This window comes from Triticum urartu, chromosome 7 (assembly GCF_003073215.2).
Source record: "Triticum urartu cultivar G1812 chromosome 7, Tu2.1, whole genome shotgun sequence".
Lineage (NCBI taxonomy): Eukaryota > Viridiplantae > Streptophyta > Magnoliopsida > Poales > Poaceae > Triticum > Triticum urartu.
The window spans coordinates 32278498-32296142 of record NC_053028.1 but is presented as its reverse complement, the minus strand read 5'-3'; the positions used below and the strand labels follow the sequence as shown (position 1 = coordinate 32296142).

Genomic DNA, 17645 nt, shown 5'->3' with positions numbered 1-17645 from the left:
AGTTTCGCAACTCACGCCACCCGGAACACCACAGCGTAATGGTGTGTCCGAACGTCGTAATCGTACTTTACTGGATATGGTGCGATCTATGATGTCTCTTACTGATTTACCGCTATCGTTTTGGGGTTATGCTCTAGAGACGGCCGCATTCACGTTAAATAGGGCACCATCAAAATCCGTTGAGACGACGCCTTATGAACTGTGGTTTGGCAAGAAACCAAAGTTGTCGTTTCTTAAAGTTTGGGGCTGCGATGCTTATGTGAAAAAGCTTCAACCTGATAAGCTCGAACCCAAATCGGAGAAATGTGTCTTCATAGGATACCCAAAGGAGACTGTTGGGTACACCTTCTATCACAGATCCGAAGGCAAGACATTCGTTGCTAAGAATGGATCCTTTCTAGAGAAGGAGTTTCTCTCGAAAGAAGTGAGTGGGAGGAAAGTAGAACTTGACGAGGTAACTGTACCTGCTCCCTTACTGGAAAGTAGTCATCACAGAAAACTGTTTCAGTGACACCTACACCAGTTAGTGAGGAAGCCAATGATAATGATCATGAAACTTCAGATCAAGATACTACTGAACCTCGTAGATCAACCAGAGTAAGATCCGCACCAGAGTGGTACGGTAATCCTGTTTGCAAGTCATGCTACTAGATCATGATGAACCTACGAACTACGAAGAAGCGATGGTGAGCCCAGATTCCGCAAAGTGGCTTGAAGCCATGAAATCTGAGATGGGATCCATGTATGAGAACAAAGTATGGACTTTGGTTGACTTGCCCGATGATCTTGAGAATAAATGGAAAGAAGAAGACTGACGCTGATGGTAATGTTACTGTCTACAAAGCTCGACTTGTCGCAAAAGGTTTTCGGCAAGTTCAAGGGATTGACTACGATGAGACCTTCTCACCCGTAGTGATGCTTAAGTCGTCCGAATCATGTTAGCGATTGCCGCATTTTATGATTATGAAATTTGGCAGATGGATGTCAAAACTGCATTCCTGAATGGATTTCTGGAAGAAGAGTTGTATATGATGCAACCGGAAGGTTTTGTCGATCCAAAGGGAGCTAACAAAGTGTGCAAGCTCCAGCGATCCATTTATGGACTGGTGCAAGCCTCTCGGAGTAGGAATAAACGCTTTGATAGAGTGATCAAAGCGTTTGGTTTTGTACAGGACTTTGGAGAAGCTTGTATTTACAAGAAGTGAGTGGGAGCTCTGTAGCATTTCTGATATTATATGTGGATGACATATTGATTGGAAATGATATAGAATTTCTGGATAGCATAAAGGGAATATTTGAATAAAAGTTTTCTATGAAAGACCTCGGGTGAGCTGACATATTATGGCATTAAGATCTATAGAGATAGATCAAGACGCTATGGACTTCACAAAGCACATACCTGACAAAGTTTTGAAAAAGTTCAAATGGATCAAGCAAAGAAAAGGGTTCTTTGCCTGTGTTACAAGGTGTGAAATTGAGTAAGACTCAATGCCCGACCACTGCAGAAGGAGAGAGATGAAGATGTTCCCTATGCTTCAGCCATTAGGCTCTATCCTGTATGCAATGCTGTGTACCTAGACCTGATGTGTGCCTTGCTATAAGTTTAGCAGGGAGGTACCAAAGTAATCCAGGAGTGGATCACTGGACAGCGGTCAAGAACATCCTGAAATACCTGAAAAGGACTAAGGATATGTTTCTCGTATATGGAGGTGACAAAGAGCTCACCGTAAAAGGTTACGTTGATGCAAGCTTTGACACTGATCCCGGACGATTCTAAATCGCAAACCGGATACGTGTTTACATTAAACGGTGGAGCTGTCAGTTGGTGCAGTTCTAAACAAAGCGTCGTAGCGGGATCTACATGTGAAGCGGAGTACATAGCTGCTTCGGAAGCAGCGAACGAAGGAGTCTGGATGAAGGAGTTCATATCCGATCTAGGTGTCATACCTAATGCATCGGGTCCAATGAAAATCTTTTGTGACAATACTGGTGCAATTGCCTTGGCAAAGGAATCCAGATTTCACAAAAGGACCAAACACATCAAGAGACGCTTCAACTCCATCCGGGATCTAGTCCAGGTGGGAGACATAGAGATTTGCAAGATACATACGGATCTGAATGTTGCAGACCCGTTGACTAAGCCTCTTCCACGAGCAAGACATGATCAGCACCAAAACTCCATGGGTGTTAGAATCATTACAGTGTAATCTAGATTATTGACTCTAGTGCAAGTGGGAGACTGAAGGAAATATGCCCTAGAGGCAATAATAAAGTTATTATTTATTTCCTTATAATCATGATAAATGTTTATTATTCATGCTAGAATTGTATTAACCAGAAACATAATACATGTGTGAATACATAGACAAACAAAGTGTCACTAGTATGCCTCTACTTGACTAGCTCGTTAATCAAAGATGGTTATGTTTCCTGACCATGAACAATGAGTTGTTATTTGATTAACGAGGTCACATCATTAGTTGAATGATCTGATTGACATGACCCATTCCATTAGCTTAGCACCCGATCGTTTAGTATGTTGCTATTGCTTTCTTCATGACTTATACATGTTCCTATGGCTATGAGATTATGCAACTCCCGTTTGCCGGAGGAACACTTTGGGTGCTACCAAACGTCACAACGTAACTGGGTGATTATAAAGGAGCATTACAGGTGTCTCCAAAGGTAGATGTTGGGTTGGCGTATTTCGAGATTAGGATTTGTCACTCCGATTGTCGGAGAGGTATCTCCGGGCCCTCTCGGTAATACACATCACATAAGCCTTGCAAGCATTACAACTAATATGTTAGTTGTGAGATGATGTATTACGGAACGAGTAAAGAGACTTGCCGGTAACGAGATTGAACTAGGTATTGGATACCGACGATCGAATCTCGGGCAAGTAACATACCGATGACAAAGGGAATAACGTATGTTGTTATGCGGTCTAACCGATAAAGATCTTCGTAGAATATGTAGGAGCCAATATGGGCATCCAGGTCCCGCTATTGGTTATTGACCGGAGACGTGTCTCGGTCATGTCTACATTGTTCTTGAACCCGTAGGGTCCGCACGCTTAAGGTTACGATGACAGTTACATTATGAGTTTTTGCATTTTGATGTACCGAAGGTTGTTCGGAGTCCCGGATGTGATCACGGACATGACGAGGAGTCTCGAAATGGTCGAGACGTAAAGATTGATATATTGAAAGCCTATGTTTGGACATCGGAAGTGTTCCGGGTGAAATCGGGATTTTACCGGGTTACCGGGAGGTTACCGGAACCCCCCGGGAACCATATGGGCCTTCATGGGCCTTAGTGGAAAGGAGGAAGGGGCAGACCATGGGCATTAGGACTAGGAGAAGGTGGCCGCCCCCCCCCTCTCTCTCCCCCCCCTTGGGGAATCCTAGTTGGAATAGGATTGGGGGGGGGTCCTACTCCCGGAAGGAGTAGGACTCCTCCTGCGCCTCTCTCCCTGGCCGGCGCCCCCTCCCCCTTGGCTCCTTTATATACTGAGGTAGAGGCACCCTAGAACACACAAGTTGATCCACGTGATCTATTCCTTAGCCGTGTGCGGTGCCCCCTGCCACCATATACCTCGATAATACTGTAGCGGAGTTTAGGCGAAGCCCTGCTGCTGTAGTACATCAAGATCGTCACCACGCCGTCGTGCTGACGAAACTCTTCCCCGACACTTTGCTGGATCGGAGTCTGGGGATCGTCATCGAGCTGAACGTGTGCTCGAACTCGGAGGTGCCGTAGTTTCGGTGCTTGATCGGTTGGATCGTGAAGACGTACGACTACTTCCTCTACGTCGTGTCATCGCTTCCGCAGTCGGTCTGCGTTGGGTACGTAGACAACACTCTCACCCTCGTTGCTATGCATCACATGATCTTGCGTGTGCGTAGGAAATTTTTTGAAATTACTACGAAACCCAACACTCCACAGCTTCACTGTGAAGTTGACAGCCAGATTCATAGAGATCGCCAGGAGTGGGTAAACCAGTGAGCTCAATGATGTCAAAGGCTTTGGCTTCGTGATGAACATTTCCTGTCATCCACTCTAGGACCCAAGTCTTCGGATCTCTGTTGTACCCGCGGATGTGAAGTGTGGCATAGAATTGGAGCAGCAACTCTTCATTCCAATGCTCTTGGTCGGTGACGAACAGCAGCAGTCCAACCTCTTTGAAGCAATCCAGAGCTTCTTCCAGACAGGGCTGACCAGCTATTGCTTCAATGTCAAGACGCTTGTGTGGGAAGATGCGACCTTGATTGTATAGAATGCAGGAGTAATAGCTTCGCTGCGGATAGCTTCAGAACCGATCAAATGATATTCTTTTCCCTTGAGTAGGGGTTTTTGGAGCTATTGAAGAATGTGTTGTCTGCTCTGAAGCCATTGACATTGAAGGATTCAGGTGCTGATGCAGAACCTGGAAACCTGGGCAATCTTGGGATTGGCTTCTGTACCTGAGGCCTGTGCTCAACATGATAGTCGAACTGAGGACCGGCAGCAGGCGCAGGAACAGAAGCAGTGGGATCAGTGGCTTCGCTGACTTCTGGTGCTTGGGTTGGTGAAGGCTCCACATTAGCTTCAGCCATGACAGCGTCAGTGGCTTCATTGGTGTTGATGGTGGCAGCCTCAAGATTTGCAACCTCCACTTGACGAGCTGGAGGGTCGGTCATAGTCACGTTCTCTTCGAGAACAGTTTCTTGGTGGGGCAGGGGAGTAGCAGCTTGTGGGCTTCTTCTTCATCGGCTGATGCAGCCAGAATGTCTTCAACAGCTTTAGCTTCAGACTCAGAGACTGGAGGCCTTGGTCCTTTGTGAAGCCTGCGCAACGCTGGCGACGCCTGTGGAGTTGGAGTTGGCTGGACCTCAAAGTCTTCTTCCTCTTGTGGGCGATCAGCCCATGAAGCATCCTGAGCAATTGGCATCAGAGGACGACCAATGCTGATGAGTTCGCTGTGCCTTAGCACAGGCGATGATACTTGTTGGTGCTCGATCTGAGGAAGGACTGCATCATCTTCAACATGATCTTGGTGACCAATGTCTTCAGCAGCGATGGGATCAGCTGCTGGAAAGTCTTCAGCTTCATGAGCCTCTGTGAAAGCAGACTCATGGACAGTTAGTTGACGTTCTTGCGGTTCAGCGTCAGGGTGAACCATGGAGATGGGTTCAACAATTAAGGGCTCTGTGGGAGCAGCCCGTTCCTTCTTGGTCTTCCTCTTCTTCTTGGAGGGGGCAGTAGCAGAGGCTTCAGGATGTTTCCTCTTCCTGGCTTCAGCCTCAACAGTCCTCGTCTTCTTCAGCTCTAAAGTGGTTGACCGGGCCTTTGTCTTCGAACCAGTCATGCTAGTTGGGAAGATAATGGGATCTGCTTCCTGCCTTGGTGCGTTGGGTTCGTCCATAATGGGCTTCTTCTTCTGCTTAGCAGCCATCCTGGGATCAATGCCCGGACGCCCAAGGGCCTTGCGCTTCTCAGCCTCGTTGTAGCCTTGCACACACTTGTCAGCCAGACTCTTCATGCGCTCATGAGAACTCTGAGCTTCTGCGCGTTTCTTGAGAAAGGCTTCTTTGAGTTCATGCAGCATAATCAAGACATTCGACAGTTTCAATAGAATGCATATGACTTGGAGAGATGGAGTTTGAGATAGAGAGCATAGAGAGGTTAGGGTCCGATCACATTCACTTAGTTCAAAAAACTCAACATGAAGACATAGCTATAAGTAAATGCTGTAGAGGACAGAACACTAGTATATATATATTCAACATAGAGAAGATAATTATGAAGACATGTTGAAATTTAAGCCAACCAAATATGAAGACATAGCAAATGTAACGCCATGAGTGAAACACTTCGAACAGAACCTTTGATGGTGGCGTTACCCACCGTATAGGAAGTATTAGACCCAGACACGGCGCACAATTATCGTGGCGTTCCGAAGTCAAATTCCACATTAATGTATTCACACTTAGAATGTATGTCTTCATTGATTGAGGATATACTTTACTTCGTGTGTTGCACATCTAAGTCAACAATATGCATAAGTGTTAGGATGTGTGCCTGATCACAGGACATTTGAGGATTCCAGGATATTTAGCTCACACCATAACTTGCAAAATCTCTTCTCATCCAAGGGCTTGGTGAAGATATCTGCCAATTGCTCTTCAATGTTAACGTGTATGATATCAATATCTTCCTTCGCAACATGATCTCTGAGAAAGTGATGACGAATTTCAATGTGCTTTGTCTTCGAGTGCTGAACTGGGTTGTTGGCAATCTTGATGGCGCTTTCGTTGTCGCAGTAGAGTGGCACTTACTTCAGATGAATGCCATAGTCCTTGAGTGTTTGCTTCATCCACAGAAGCTGAGCGCAGCAAGATCCAGTAGCAATGTATTCAGATTCAGCAGTGGAGAGAGATACACAGTTCTGCTTCTTTGAAGACCAACATACAAGTGATCGTCCCAGAAAGTGACATGTGCCTGATGTAGACTTGCGATCCACTTTGTCATCAGCATAATCAGCATCCGAGAATCCAACCAGATCAAACTCTGAGCCCTTTGGATACCATAATCCTAGAGTTGGGTTGTGAGCTAAATATCGAAGAATTCGCTTCATAGCTAAGTGATGCGACTCCTTTGGTGCCGCTTGGAATCGAGCACACATGCAAACACTAAGCATAATATCTGGCCTAGATGCACATAGATAAAGTAAAGAACCAATCATGGAGCGGTATACCTTTTGATCGAACTCTTTACCATTGTCGTCGGGACCCAGATGATGTTTGGCTGGCATTGGCGTCGTGAAGCCTTTGCAGTCTTGCATACCGAACTTCTTCAGGCAATCTTTGAGATACTTTTCTTGAGATATGAAGATGCCGTTGCGTTGCTGTCGTATTTGAAGACCGAGGAAGAACTTCAGCTCTCCCATCATGGACATCTGATATTGCTCTTGCATCATATATCCAAACTCTTCGCTGTACTTCTGATTGGTGCAGCCGAAGATGATGTCATCCACATATATTTGGCACACAAACAGTTCACCATCATATGTCTTCGTGAAGAGAGTAGGGTCGAGAGAACCAGGTATGAAGCCTTTGCTCTTCAGGAAGTATTTGAGTGTGTCATACCAAGCCCGAGGGGCTTGTTTGAGGCCATATAGTGCCTTGTTGAGCTTGTATACCATGTCAGGATGTTTTGGATCTTCAAAGCCAGGCGGTTGTGCAACATACACTTCTTCTTCAATCTTGCCATTGAGAAGGCGCTCTTCACATCCATTTGATATAGAAGTATGTTATGATGATTTGCATAGGCTAGCAGTATGCGTATGGCTTCCAGTCTAGCCACAGGAGCAAATGTTTCATCAAAGTCAATGCCTTCCACTTGAGTATATTCTTGAGCAACGAGACGAGCTTTGTTTCTGACAACTTGACCATGCTCATCTTGCTTGTTGCGGTATATCCATTCGGTGCCTATTATGTTGTGCTTCCTAGGATCAGGACGCTTAACCAGTTCCCATACATTATTCAGCTCAAACTGTTGAAGCTCTTCTTGCATAGCTTGAATCCATTCAGATTCCATGAAGGCTTCTTCAATTTTCTTGGGTTCTGTTATTGAGACGAATGCGAAGTGCCCACAGAAATTTGCTAGCTGAGTTGCCCTTGAACGAGTGAGCGGACCAGGGGCATTGATGCTATCAATTATTCTCTTAATCTGCACTTCATTGGCAACACAAGGATGTACAGGGTGAAGGTTTTGTTCTTGCTGATCATTGTCATTGTTAGTGGGATTGTCTTCAGGCTGAGCATTGTCTTCAGGTTGATCAGGTGCGGAGATGATAAGTTCCTTTTCAGATTGAGCTTCAGAGGGTATGATTTCTCCAGTTCCCATTAGCTTGATTGATTCGTTGTATGGAACTTCATCTAGCACATTTGGGAGGTGCTCTCTTTGTGAACCGTCTCATCAAACCGCACATCCACTGTTTCAACCACTTTATAATGAAAGAGATTGAAGACTCTGTAGGAGTGCGAATCCTTTCCATATTCAAGCATAAAACCCTCATGTGCTTTTGGTGCAAATTTTGAAGTGTGATGTGGATCCTTGATCCAGCACCTGGCGCCAAATACTCTGAAGTAGCTGACATTTGGCTTCTTGCCAGTAAGGAGCTCATAAGATGTCTTGTTCAGAAGCTTGTGAAGATAAACACGATTGATTGTATGGATGCAGTATCAATGGCTTCAGGCCAGAATTTTCTTGGAGTCTTGTATTCATCTAGCATCGTTCTGGCCATCTCTATGAGTGTTCTGTTCTTGCGTTCGACGACGCCATTATGCTGTAGCGTGTACGGAGCTGAGAATTCATGTGTGATGCCCAAAGTATCAAGATATGTATCAAGGCCAGTGTTCTTGAATTCAGTGCCATTGTCACTTTTGATGTGCTTTATCTTGGCGCCATAGTTGTTCATTGCTCGATTGACGAAGCGTCTGAAGACATCCTGCACTTCAGTCTTGTAGAGGATTATGTGCACCCAAATATATCTAGAATAATCATCAACAATGACAAAGCCATAGAGACAAGCAGTAGTAGTAAGAGTTGAGTAATGAGTGGGATCGAAAAGATCCATGTGGAGTAGTTCGAAGGGTCGAGTGGTTGTCATGATTGTCTTCGAGGGATGTTTGGCCCTCGTCATCTTTCCTGCTTCACAGGCACCGCATAAGTGATCTTTCTTGAACTTGACGCCCTCGATGCCTATGACATGCTTCTTCTTTGCAAGGGTGTGGAGGTTCCTTATGCCAGCATGCCCTAGTCTCCGATGCCAGAGCCAGCATTCTGAAACTTTTGCTAGAAGACATACGGCAAGATGTGGTCCTGCTGAGAAATCTACCACGTACAAATCATCTTTCCGATACCCTTCAAACACTAGAGACTTGTCAGATTCCATTAGAACAAGGCAGCGATATTTTCCAAACATTACGATCATGTTCAAATCGCAAAGCATTGAGACAGACATTAAGTTGAAGCCAAGGGATTCAACAAGCATGACTTTATCCATGTGTTGATCCTTTGAGATTGCAACTCTACCTAGACCCAATACCTTACTTTTACCAGTGTCAGCAAATGTGATGTGACTCTTGTCGGATGGACGTAAGGTTGAGTCCATAAGAAGACTTCTTTTGCCAGTCATGTGATTGGTACACCCACTATCAATAATCCATTCTGAAGACGCTGGTGTCGTACCCTACAGTGCAGTTACGGGGATAGGCTTCACGAAGAAAATTGTGAAGCAAAAACATTTGACGAACCAGTGGGTTATGAAATCTTAGATCCAGATTAGAACTAATAGGGAGAGTAGAAAGCGATTCAGGAACGAAGTACATAGTAAGACCATTCGGGCATTCTCCTCCTACAGGATTTTTGGAGGAGACTAATCATCATGATGATGGTGATCAAGATGTTGATGATGATGTTTACAAGAATAATTGAAGCAGAGATTAGAGGGAGTGTTAGGATTAATTATTAATTAGTTTAATTAAGGAAATCTCTGTTTTATGGAACCGACATGTGGTTTTTTTTCCGAACAGTCGCGATCTAATCTAACGAACGCGTCCCTCTATTCCCGTTCTCTGTAACAATCGCGCATGTGCGATGCGCCTCTTCAGGAGGTATAAATATGTACAACATCATCATCAATGGATTAGCGATCATTATTGTTCATCGCCTCGCACTGATTCTTTACAAAGCCTCTCACGTCCGGCGTAGCACTACACATCGTCGCACGCGGTGCAATACGACGGTATACGAGCCCGTGGTAGCGACGGGCGTGGCTCGGGCCGCAAAGCGTACGCCAACGGGGACGGGCGAGCGCGCAACACGGCGGGGGGCGCGTCCACCCTGACCCTGCTGCCGCGCCGGCCGGTGGCTCTCGCGTTCAAAAAAACGGATAAAAAGGCGTTGGCGGCACCACACCCCACCCCACCCCACGCAGGTGACGAAAAAGCCGGCGCCCCACCACCAGTCCCGTCCCGCTGCGACACATTCTCCACGCGTATCGTGTGCAAAAAAAGAAAAAGAAAAAGCTCCTCTCAGACCTGGACCGGACCCGTCTACGCACACGTACGTGCGCGCCTCGTTTGTTTCTCGCCAGCCAGCCAGCCGCCACACATACATTTCCCTTCGTACGGTACAGCTGGAGCAAGCGCGTACAGTACGCACGTAGTACAAAGCGGGAGCGCGTATCCCGATGCGCGGTAGGATCGGGATGCACAGGCGAGGGGGAGGGAGGGAATGGAAGCGACAGGCGCTCTGCGCGCATCGGATGCCCTCCGGGACCCGAGGCCGAGGGAGGGGCTTGCGCCCCAGCGGAAAGTACGGTCCTGCCCCTCCTGCGTGCACACCTGTCCGTCGCCGGGGCCTCGAGCGAATACGACCTCCGTTTCTTTTCCGACGAGCTGGCTGTCGTCCAGCGAAAATACATTTATTGCTTGGATTTGTTTTCCTCGCGGCGATACGAGGCGGGTCACGTGGGCCCCACGCGCCCCGAAAAGTCACACGCGCGAGGTTTGCAGATCGAACCCCGGTGACTGCGGAATTTGCGGAATGCTCCTAAATAACGATGGAATTTGTAAATGCCAGTGATGTTTGTGTCATGAACTAAAATGCGGGAAACACAGGGGTGCGCGTGGGAAAGACGCGCGGGGGTCAAATCCGGCACAGGCCGAGGTCAGGTCAGGCCAGGCCCTCCTCCGTGCTCCGACCCCGCATTTCAAATTTCCTCAACAGCCTTCCTTCCTCCTCCGCTCCGCCTGCGCCCCCTCCGAACAAGCACCTCGCCGGCCGCCGGCCGCCGGCCACCGCCGCGCGGCCTCGGATCCGCCCCGCGCCGTCGCGGCCCCCCTGGCCGAGCGCGCCATGGAGAGCGACGACGAGGAGATGCGCGACGCCTCCTCCTCCTCCTGCTCCGTCGCCGACGACGACGACGGGGACGCGGGGTTCCAGGAGGAGGAGGGGGACGGGAAGGAGGGGGTGATGGTGATGGAGGTCCGGTGGTTCGAGGTCGACCTCGACTACGAGTACGACGCGCCGCGCTGGTTCGACCTCGCGCAGGACGAGGCCCCCGCCGAGGCCGCCGCCGCCGAGCTCTGGTTCGCCACCGCCCCCAGCTACCCGCCCTCCCGTACGTCCCCCTCCCCTTCCACCCCGCCCATCCCTCCTTCCCTCCCCCGCGTTCCGTGTTTCCTGCTCTGCTCCACGATTCGAGAAATCAGACACAGTATTACTCGATCGATTCCTTGTTCTGCGCCTGCAATGCGCCAACAGATTGATGCATCATGCCTTTTGCGTGCGCATTATGCTGGAGATTGGGTGGGGCAACGTGATGGATTTAGGAAATTTTGCATTTATTAGTACTCTAATTATGGAGTAGCGTATTCCCCTTTCCAAGTACTAGCGTCGCTATTCCTATTTGGAGAAACTTGTTGGCGTGGTTTTAGGCTTATACCAGGGACAAAATCGCGCAGCCATTTATTGTGATTTTCTGACCACTGGGGTCCGGGGGCAATAATGGTGCAGATAAGACGCTTGTTTTCGACATTTTGAGACCAGCATGCTCTATGCCATTCTGAAACTCTAGGAACTTAGTTTAATTTTGGCAATGATGTAGCATGGCAGCATTCTGGGTTAAGTATTGGCCAGTACTTAAGATGGATATTGGCTGGGACTGCGAGCAGTGGTTTCCATGTTTGTGGCATTGCAATTGGTGGTAGATACAAATGTATGGGGCTAGGGGGTGATGCTCAGACAAACAAGCCACTACGATATATATCAACCTCTTCTTTTCCTCACAAAAAACTAAATGTGTTATTGATGCCTCCTCAGTTGAAAGCCTGATGAAGTGCAAAAGTTGCAAGAAATGTGTTAATTTCCAGCAGATTTTTTTTGGTTATTTCCGTACTTCTAAAATCGTCACAGCGAGCAAAAGGATAAACCCATAATTAGTGCTTGCTAGGGAGAATTATAGTTTCAACAGTAGTTATAACCGAGTTTACATATCATCTATTGCAAACACTAAATGATTAAAAATGCGCAAACTGTGTGCAGTTACTTTAGCCATATCTGTTGATCTATATGGAAACATTATGTGTTGCAGTGTTATTTTCTTATAATTTTATATTGCCTTTAATTGCCTAGTCAATACAACTAACATTTCCCTTTTGTTTAAATAGCGTTGATTGCAATGATGTTGGCTGAAGACCTTGGGCTGCCGAACCTAAGAAGCATCACAGTTGCAGATATAGAGGCTGTGCGTTGCCCTAAACCGTCTCAACGTTCTTCTGGTGCAACTGAACAAAGTATATATCGATCACATGTACCAAATGAAGGTACTAATTAGCCAAATGCTTTTATCTGGTGATTTGTTACATCATTCAGTTGTCACCTACATATATGTTATGCTATATGTTTAGGATGGAGTGCTTGCTTTCCAAGTCTTTTTGCTCATATTTATATATACTACTGTTAATACAGAGCATTGCATATCAAATAATTTGATCACTAATGTTGTTTATCATTCTGGAATTTAGCCTGCCATGGTTTCTGTCTTTTCCCCATCCCTTTTTTGATGAAATGTAATTGTTTTGTGTACTCTTCGCAAAATAGGGCGGATACCGTGCCATGGAGCATCGAAAAATGAACGAAAACCTGTCACTCGAAGTGCTGTGAAGGGGAATTTGTCCAAGGGGTCCACACTGATGAAGCCTACAGCCAGTCAATTGGCCAGGCAACACAAGCAACTTGAAGTGAAGAATGCTGTACCGTATGTCGACTCCTTGTGCTAATTGATTTTCTGAAAATCTCTAGGGTTGACTACAAAAATTATTTCTATGCTTTATTGTTTATGGGTAGTCTGCTGTTTCTTTTAGCCTCAAATTTTACCAACCACACTAGCAATTTTGTATGTCTGTGCTACTCATGTGGTTTATTCACCTGTCCCCTTGATTAAATCACCCATGCATACTTAAAAGGTTCTCTTTAACACTGGTATACATGTATGTCGGTTCCTGCTTTGCTTCAGTCACAACTCACAAGCGGTCTTACTTCAAAGGGGAGCTCTCTTTTACTATTCTCTTTATCTGCATTTTGTCTTGTCTCACCACATTTCCTTCTTTTCAGTTATACCTTTGTACTACATTGAATGTAGGAAATATAAAGTAGATGGACGATGTGTTTATTTCTGTGTATAGTGTGTGACCTTCAATTCTGTTTGCTTTCAGGAGTAAAAAATCAGTTGGAGTGAGAAGTGACAGAAGTACCATTAGCTCAAATGATTGCACTCAACAAGCTGGTAAAAGGCAGAAACTTGAAAAAGGTCATCTCAACAAGGTATGCTAGTACTTCCTTTTGGGGGTTTGAATTATCTTGGGTTTTGTTTTCAGCCCATTCTTTATTTGGGGAGAAACTTTGTCTCATTTCTTAGAACACATATTAATTAACTACAGGATCATACTTCGTGTGCAACTTTTTGTCAATGCACTTAGCATGATTAAAGTAACAGGCACAAGAAGAATCGAGTGTTTTCCCTGCTTTACAAGTCAACTTGAATTGTGGCAACAAACTTTCCTAGTGTTTAGCCCCTACAAGTGCTTGTAATTTTGTCTGTACTTGGGGGCTTCAGTGTTGCCACAGGGAAAAGATCCTTGGTAGCTCGTGAGATTATTTGTGCCTTGTCAGTAGTCAAGTGCAGTTTGTCTTCTGTATTGCATCTGCACATCACATGGATTAGGCTTGCATTTACATGAAAATTTATGGCAATCCCTAGTTATCTTCCAGCGAAAACTGACATTTAAGTTCTCTGCTAAATCTGGAATGTACTGTTGTTTACTTTGTTACTGGAAGTACCAACAATTCAGTGAAATTTCAGTAAAATTTCAGTAAAATATTCTCGATTTGATTTAAAAAAAATCCATGACTTGAACTAAAAACGCTTGATACATGTTATTTGTTAATGGTAACAGTTACTGTTAAACTCTGGTACACGAAATATAGTTTATCCAGTATATGCGTAGGGGCTTAGTGTAGATATTGTGCCCCTGGTTGTCATAGTTGAACCATTGGTTGTTTATCCCTAGAGATGTTCCTAATGACTGAAGGTGCTAATTTGCATCACTTTTGTTGCATAACCATGTCTTTTTTTTTTCTACTGAAGCTACCTTTTATTTTGGTACAGGATGTTGCTACAAATCAACATGAGTTGATTCACAAGGCCCATGAAAAGGTAAAAGTGCCTCGAAGCATGACATAGAAGACATTGATTCTTGTACTGTTCATTTATTCTTTAAATCCTGAATAGTTTTGTTGGTGTAACATGTTTCTATTTCTGTCAAGTAACTTTATCTTATGTTTTTAGTAGCATACTTGATTGTCCTTCTAAAAATATAGTAATACATGATGTGCAACTAGTTATAGGTTCATGTTTGTTGCAGCCTGCAGTACACTGTCCTGTAAAGATATTGTATTATGTTAAAAATATATGACGCCAATGAAGGCCTCAAATTTTGCTTGATGTCACTTTATCATGTATCCCGCAGAATGTTATGAGCAGTAGCTATGATCGTGCTACTGTTCTACCTAAATTGAAAATTACAGTTCCGAGAGAACCTGAGTTGGCTACTAAGCTGAGAGCAGAGAGGTCAAGGATTCAAAGATCAGTGTAAAGTCATTTTCACATGCTATTCTGTTTTGATGCCTGAACATAAGATACTTCTGCAATGATCCTTTTCACACCTTTACCTTCAAATTTCAGCCCAAGTAATTCAAAGCAGTTAAACAGACGGGATTTACAACCTGCTTGTAGGACTCAATCGGCACCGACTAGAAAGGTAGGCTATAAAACTGTTGATTATCTATATTCAAGTTTAAGTTCTCATTAATCTCATTGGCAGATGATTCTTGATATCATGACCCTTGGACGGATATTAGCAAACCCTACAAAATCCCACAATTAACATGTACTGATACATTCCATGGTTTATGGCCCATTTTCCCTGAGATAATTTCGCAATCATGGGAGAAGTGTACACATGCAATTTCTTATATCGAGGAACAAGGTTATGAGGCTGTGAATATGTTCTTAGTAGGAAACTGAGGATATATTTCCAGTAACATTTCTCTTGTGGGCTGATAGTCGAACAGTTCAGGAGTGGTTTCACTGATGTTCTATTTTCCCATGAAACAGATAAATGTAAGGATCTGCAAAGAATATAGGTTAGGTATATCAATGTTTCGTGGTAGCTGTACTTGTACACCATAGCTTGTAATTAGCTTTGCCTTAATTGTCTTTGTGGCTTGTTCACTATTTTGCGTCTAATTCTGTGGCTAAAGCCTAAAGCTGTTCTTTTATATTTATACACGATCTTGTGAGTCAACATTCAGAACTTCTCTTCAATCAGGTCGTGCAACCTTTTCGGGCTCATCAGCATGCAAATATACAACATGTCAATGTTGCACCAAAAACGCCAGTGTGTTCATCTAACCGTGCGACTAGTCTTCACAAGTAAGCTTGCTTCTTATTTTCTGCATTGGTTGCAGTTACATTACCAGTTTCCTAAATTCTAATCTATCCTATATGATATTCAATTTGGAAGAATGTATTGCTTACGCCGAGGTCTTATAAATATTTCTGTTGTTCTAGTGTTTGTCAAGGCAGAGTTGTCTTGATCTAGATAAGGGCTGATAAGGTCCTACATATAGTTTTGGAAAAAACACTGAAACTTGGGCATAAAGTGACAATATCTATTTCTCTGTTGTCTGCTAACAGCATTGATAAAACATCAGAAGATGACCGAGATGGCACGACAGGCACGTTTAAATTTAAAGCTCTGCCACTGGATAAAAAGGTATCTGCCCTGTACAAGTCTTGTATATTTATTTGTGAGCTAGTTTTCACTCAAAGCTTCTAGTTTCAACGGGTACATTCAAGAGTGCCCTATTGGCTATTGAAATGATATTTTGATGAACAATTTACGTTCTTGGTGTTAATTGCTTTACATTGATGTGACAAATCCATTTGTATCAGAAGTTGCATAGTGATCAACTACGTAATAAGTATAGGATGGTTCTTACCATATAGTTAGTTCAGACAACAGATGCACCAATGATCGTCGTATTTTTCTCCTTTAAACAGATATTGGCAAGCAGAGGAGACATTGGTGTATTTCAAACTGCCAAAAGAAATCCTACAGTGCCCAAGGTTAGCTTTGTCGCCGTATTCTTTCATCTGTTTTTTCTTTTGTCCTTCCATTTATCAAAATTATCCATATCTTCTGGTTGACAATCCTAGGAATTCAACTTGTCAACAAGCCGGAAGAGCAAGCCGCCTCCATTATCCGAACTCTTTAACAAGGTACATACTGATGGAACAAAAATGGATCACCTTAAAATCACTTCACTCTGATATTGGCACATATTATTTTGGCAGCTTTCTTTAAGTACCGAAGCCTGCCGTGCCATGGGCCGCCAGACCAGTGAACGCCCAAATTATATCACTACCAAGGTTATTCACTTGCTTACCTTTGATGTTGCGTTTGCGATTCCTTTCCATCTTGAATTCAAAGTGCTGAAATATCTCCTTTCTTTTTATTGCAAGGACTGCAAAGAGAACATGATTGGTGCCATTCATTGCTAGCTCTAGTAAGCGGTATCTTTAACTACCTGGTAAGGTACTTGCTGCTATTACTTATAGGTCGCTTCTCACTTTTTTGCTGAATTGCATTTACAACCTCACACTTTTTTTAACTGTTTTCAGACCGACTTTAGTCAAGAAAAACATCATACAGTTCTCTTTGACAGCCTGCACAAAGGTAAACACGTTTTCCCTCTGTTTCTCCCAACGCATAGTTTCTCGCACTGCATCTCATGGTCGATTTCATGTCTTCTTCGTATAACGACGGGGCTGTAACCGAGCTAGTAAAAATGTACCGACATTACAAACGTTTGATTTCTTGTTGAGATCGAAGGCGTTGCAGTTTAAGTCAGCATATTGACACTGTCCCTCCTCCACATCTTGTAGGTCAAGCGTCTAATTTTGGAGAGTAGGACTCCGACCCTTAAGTCTAACAAGATGGATGAAGCGATACATTATTCGCCATTAAGGCGCCCTCCCCGGCGATCTCCGGCATCGGCCAGTTTTCTGCTGCTCCCAGAGACCAGCCCGATTTCCCCGCTCTCGGCCTCTGTCACACGGCTCAACGTAGCTCCTTAGCTGCTCGTCGCCGTGCCGGAGATCGTCGGCCCGTTTTTGTACAGCTAGAGAAGCAAAACAACCCAGCCAGCCATAGCTCGTAGTGGTGGTGTGTTGTGGGGAGAGCGACTCGCCTGACCTGACCTGGTGCGCCTGGTGGTGGGCTCTGGAATTGTAACGACGACACCACCGCAAATCATCTAGCAAAGTTGTTCGCTTGCTGTATGCCATTGATCCCCCAGTTTTCCGTTCCTTTATGCCCTGCAAAATGTTTCTCCTTAGTTTTTCCCCGGGCCTTATCTTGAATGAATCTCGCATCATGAAGCTGTCAACTCTTGATAAGGGCAGAGGAAGAGGGCAAAACATTTAGGGCCAGTTCTTTTGAACGATTCTCTCAGAATCGCCCCCCTCC

The 17645-nt window shown here is 44.8% G+C and overlaps 1 protein-coding gene across 2 annotated transcripts; it reads left to right on the top strand.

The window, feature by feature from the left end:
• Positions 1-10723: 10723 nt before the first annotated feature.
• On the top strand, positions 10724-17502 carry LOC125524120 (protein TPX2-like). 2 transcript variants are annotated; one of them, XM_048689191.1, is made up of 15 exons: positions 10724-11173; positions 12222-12377; positions 12655-12811; positions 13269-13377; positions 14222-14269; positions 14583-14704; positions 14798-14873; positions 15444-15547; positions 15812-15890; positions 16178-16243; positions 16334-16396; positions 16472-16546; positions 16640-16707; positions 16799-16853; positions 17063-17502. In XM_048689191.1, exons 1-13 carry the CDS (start codon positions 10909-10911, stop codon positions 16676-16678), a joined length of 1359 nt encoding a protein of 452 aa, XP_048545148.1. In that variant the 5' UTR covers positions 10724-10908; the 3' UTR covers positions 16679-16707; positions 16799-16853; positions 17063-17502. The 2 variants fall into 2 exon arrangements, with proteins under 2 accessions (XP_048545148.1, XP_048545149.1); XM_048689192.1 differs by having other exon boundaries at positions 16640-16712.
• The last annotated feature ends 143 nt before the right edge of the window (positions 17503-17645 follow it).

What these genes read in the sequence shown, in the direction of transcription:
- LOC125524120 (XM_048689191.1), top strand. Translation starts at nt 10,909, where the DNA reads ATGGAGAGCGACGACGAGGAGATGCGCGACGCCTCCTCCTCCTCCTGC. An exon ending in TTCACAAGGCCCATGAAAAG is followed by an intron (nt 14,270 to 14,582) that starts GTAAAAGTGCCT and finishes TGTATCCCGCAG; the next exon opens with AATGTTATGAGCAGTAGCTA. An exon ending in AATCGGCACCGACTAGAAAG is followed by an intron (nt 14,874 to 15,443) that starts GTAGGCTATAAA and finishes CTCTTCAATCAG; the next exon opens with GTCGTGCAACCTTTTCGGGC.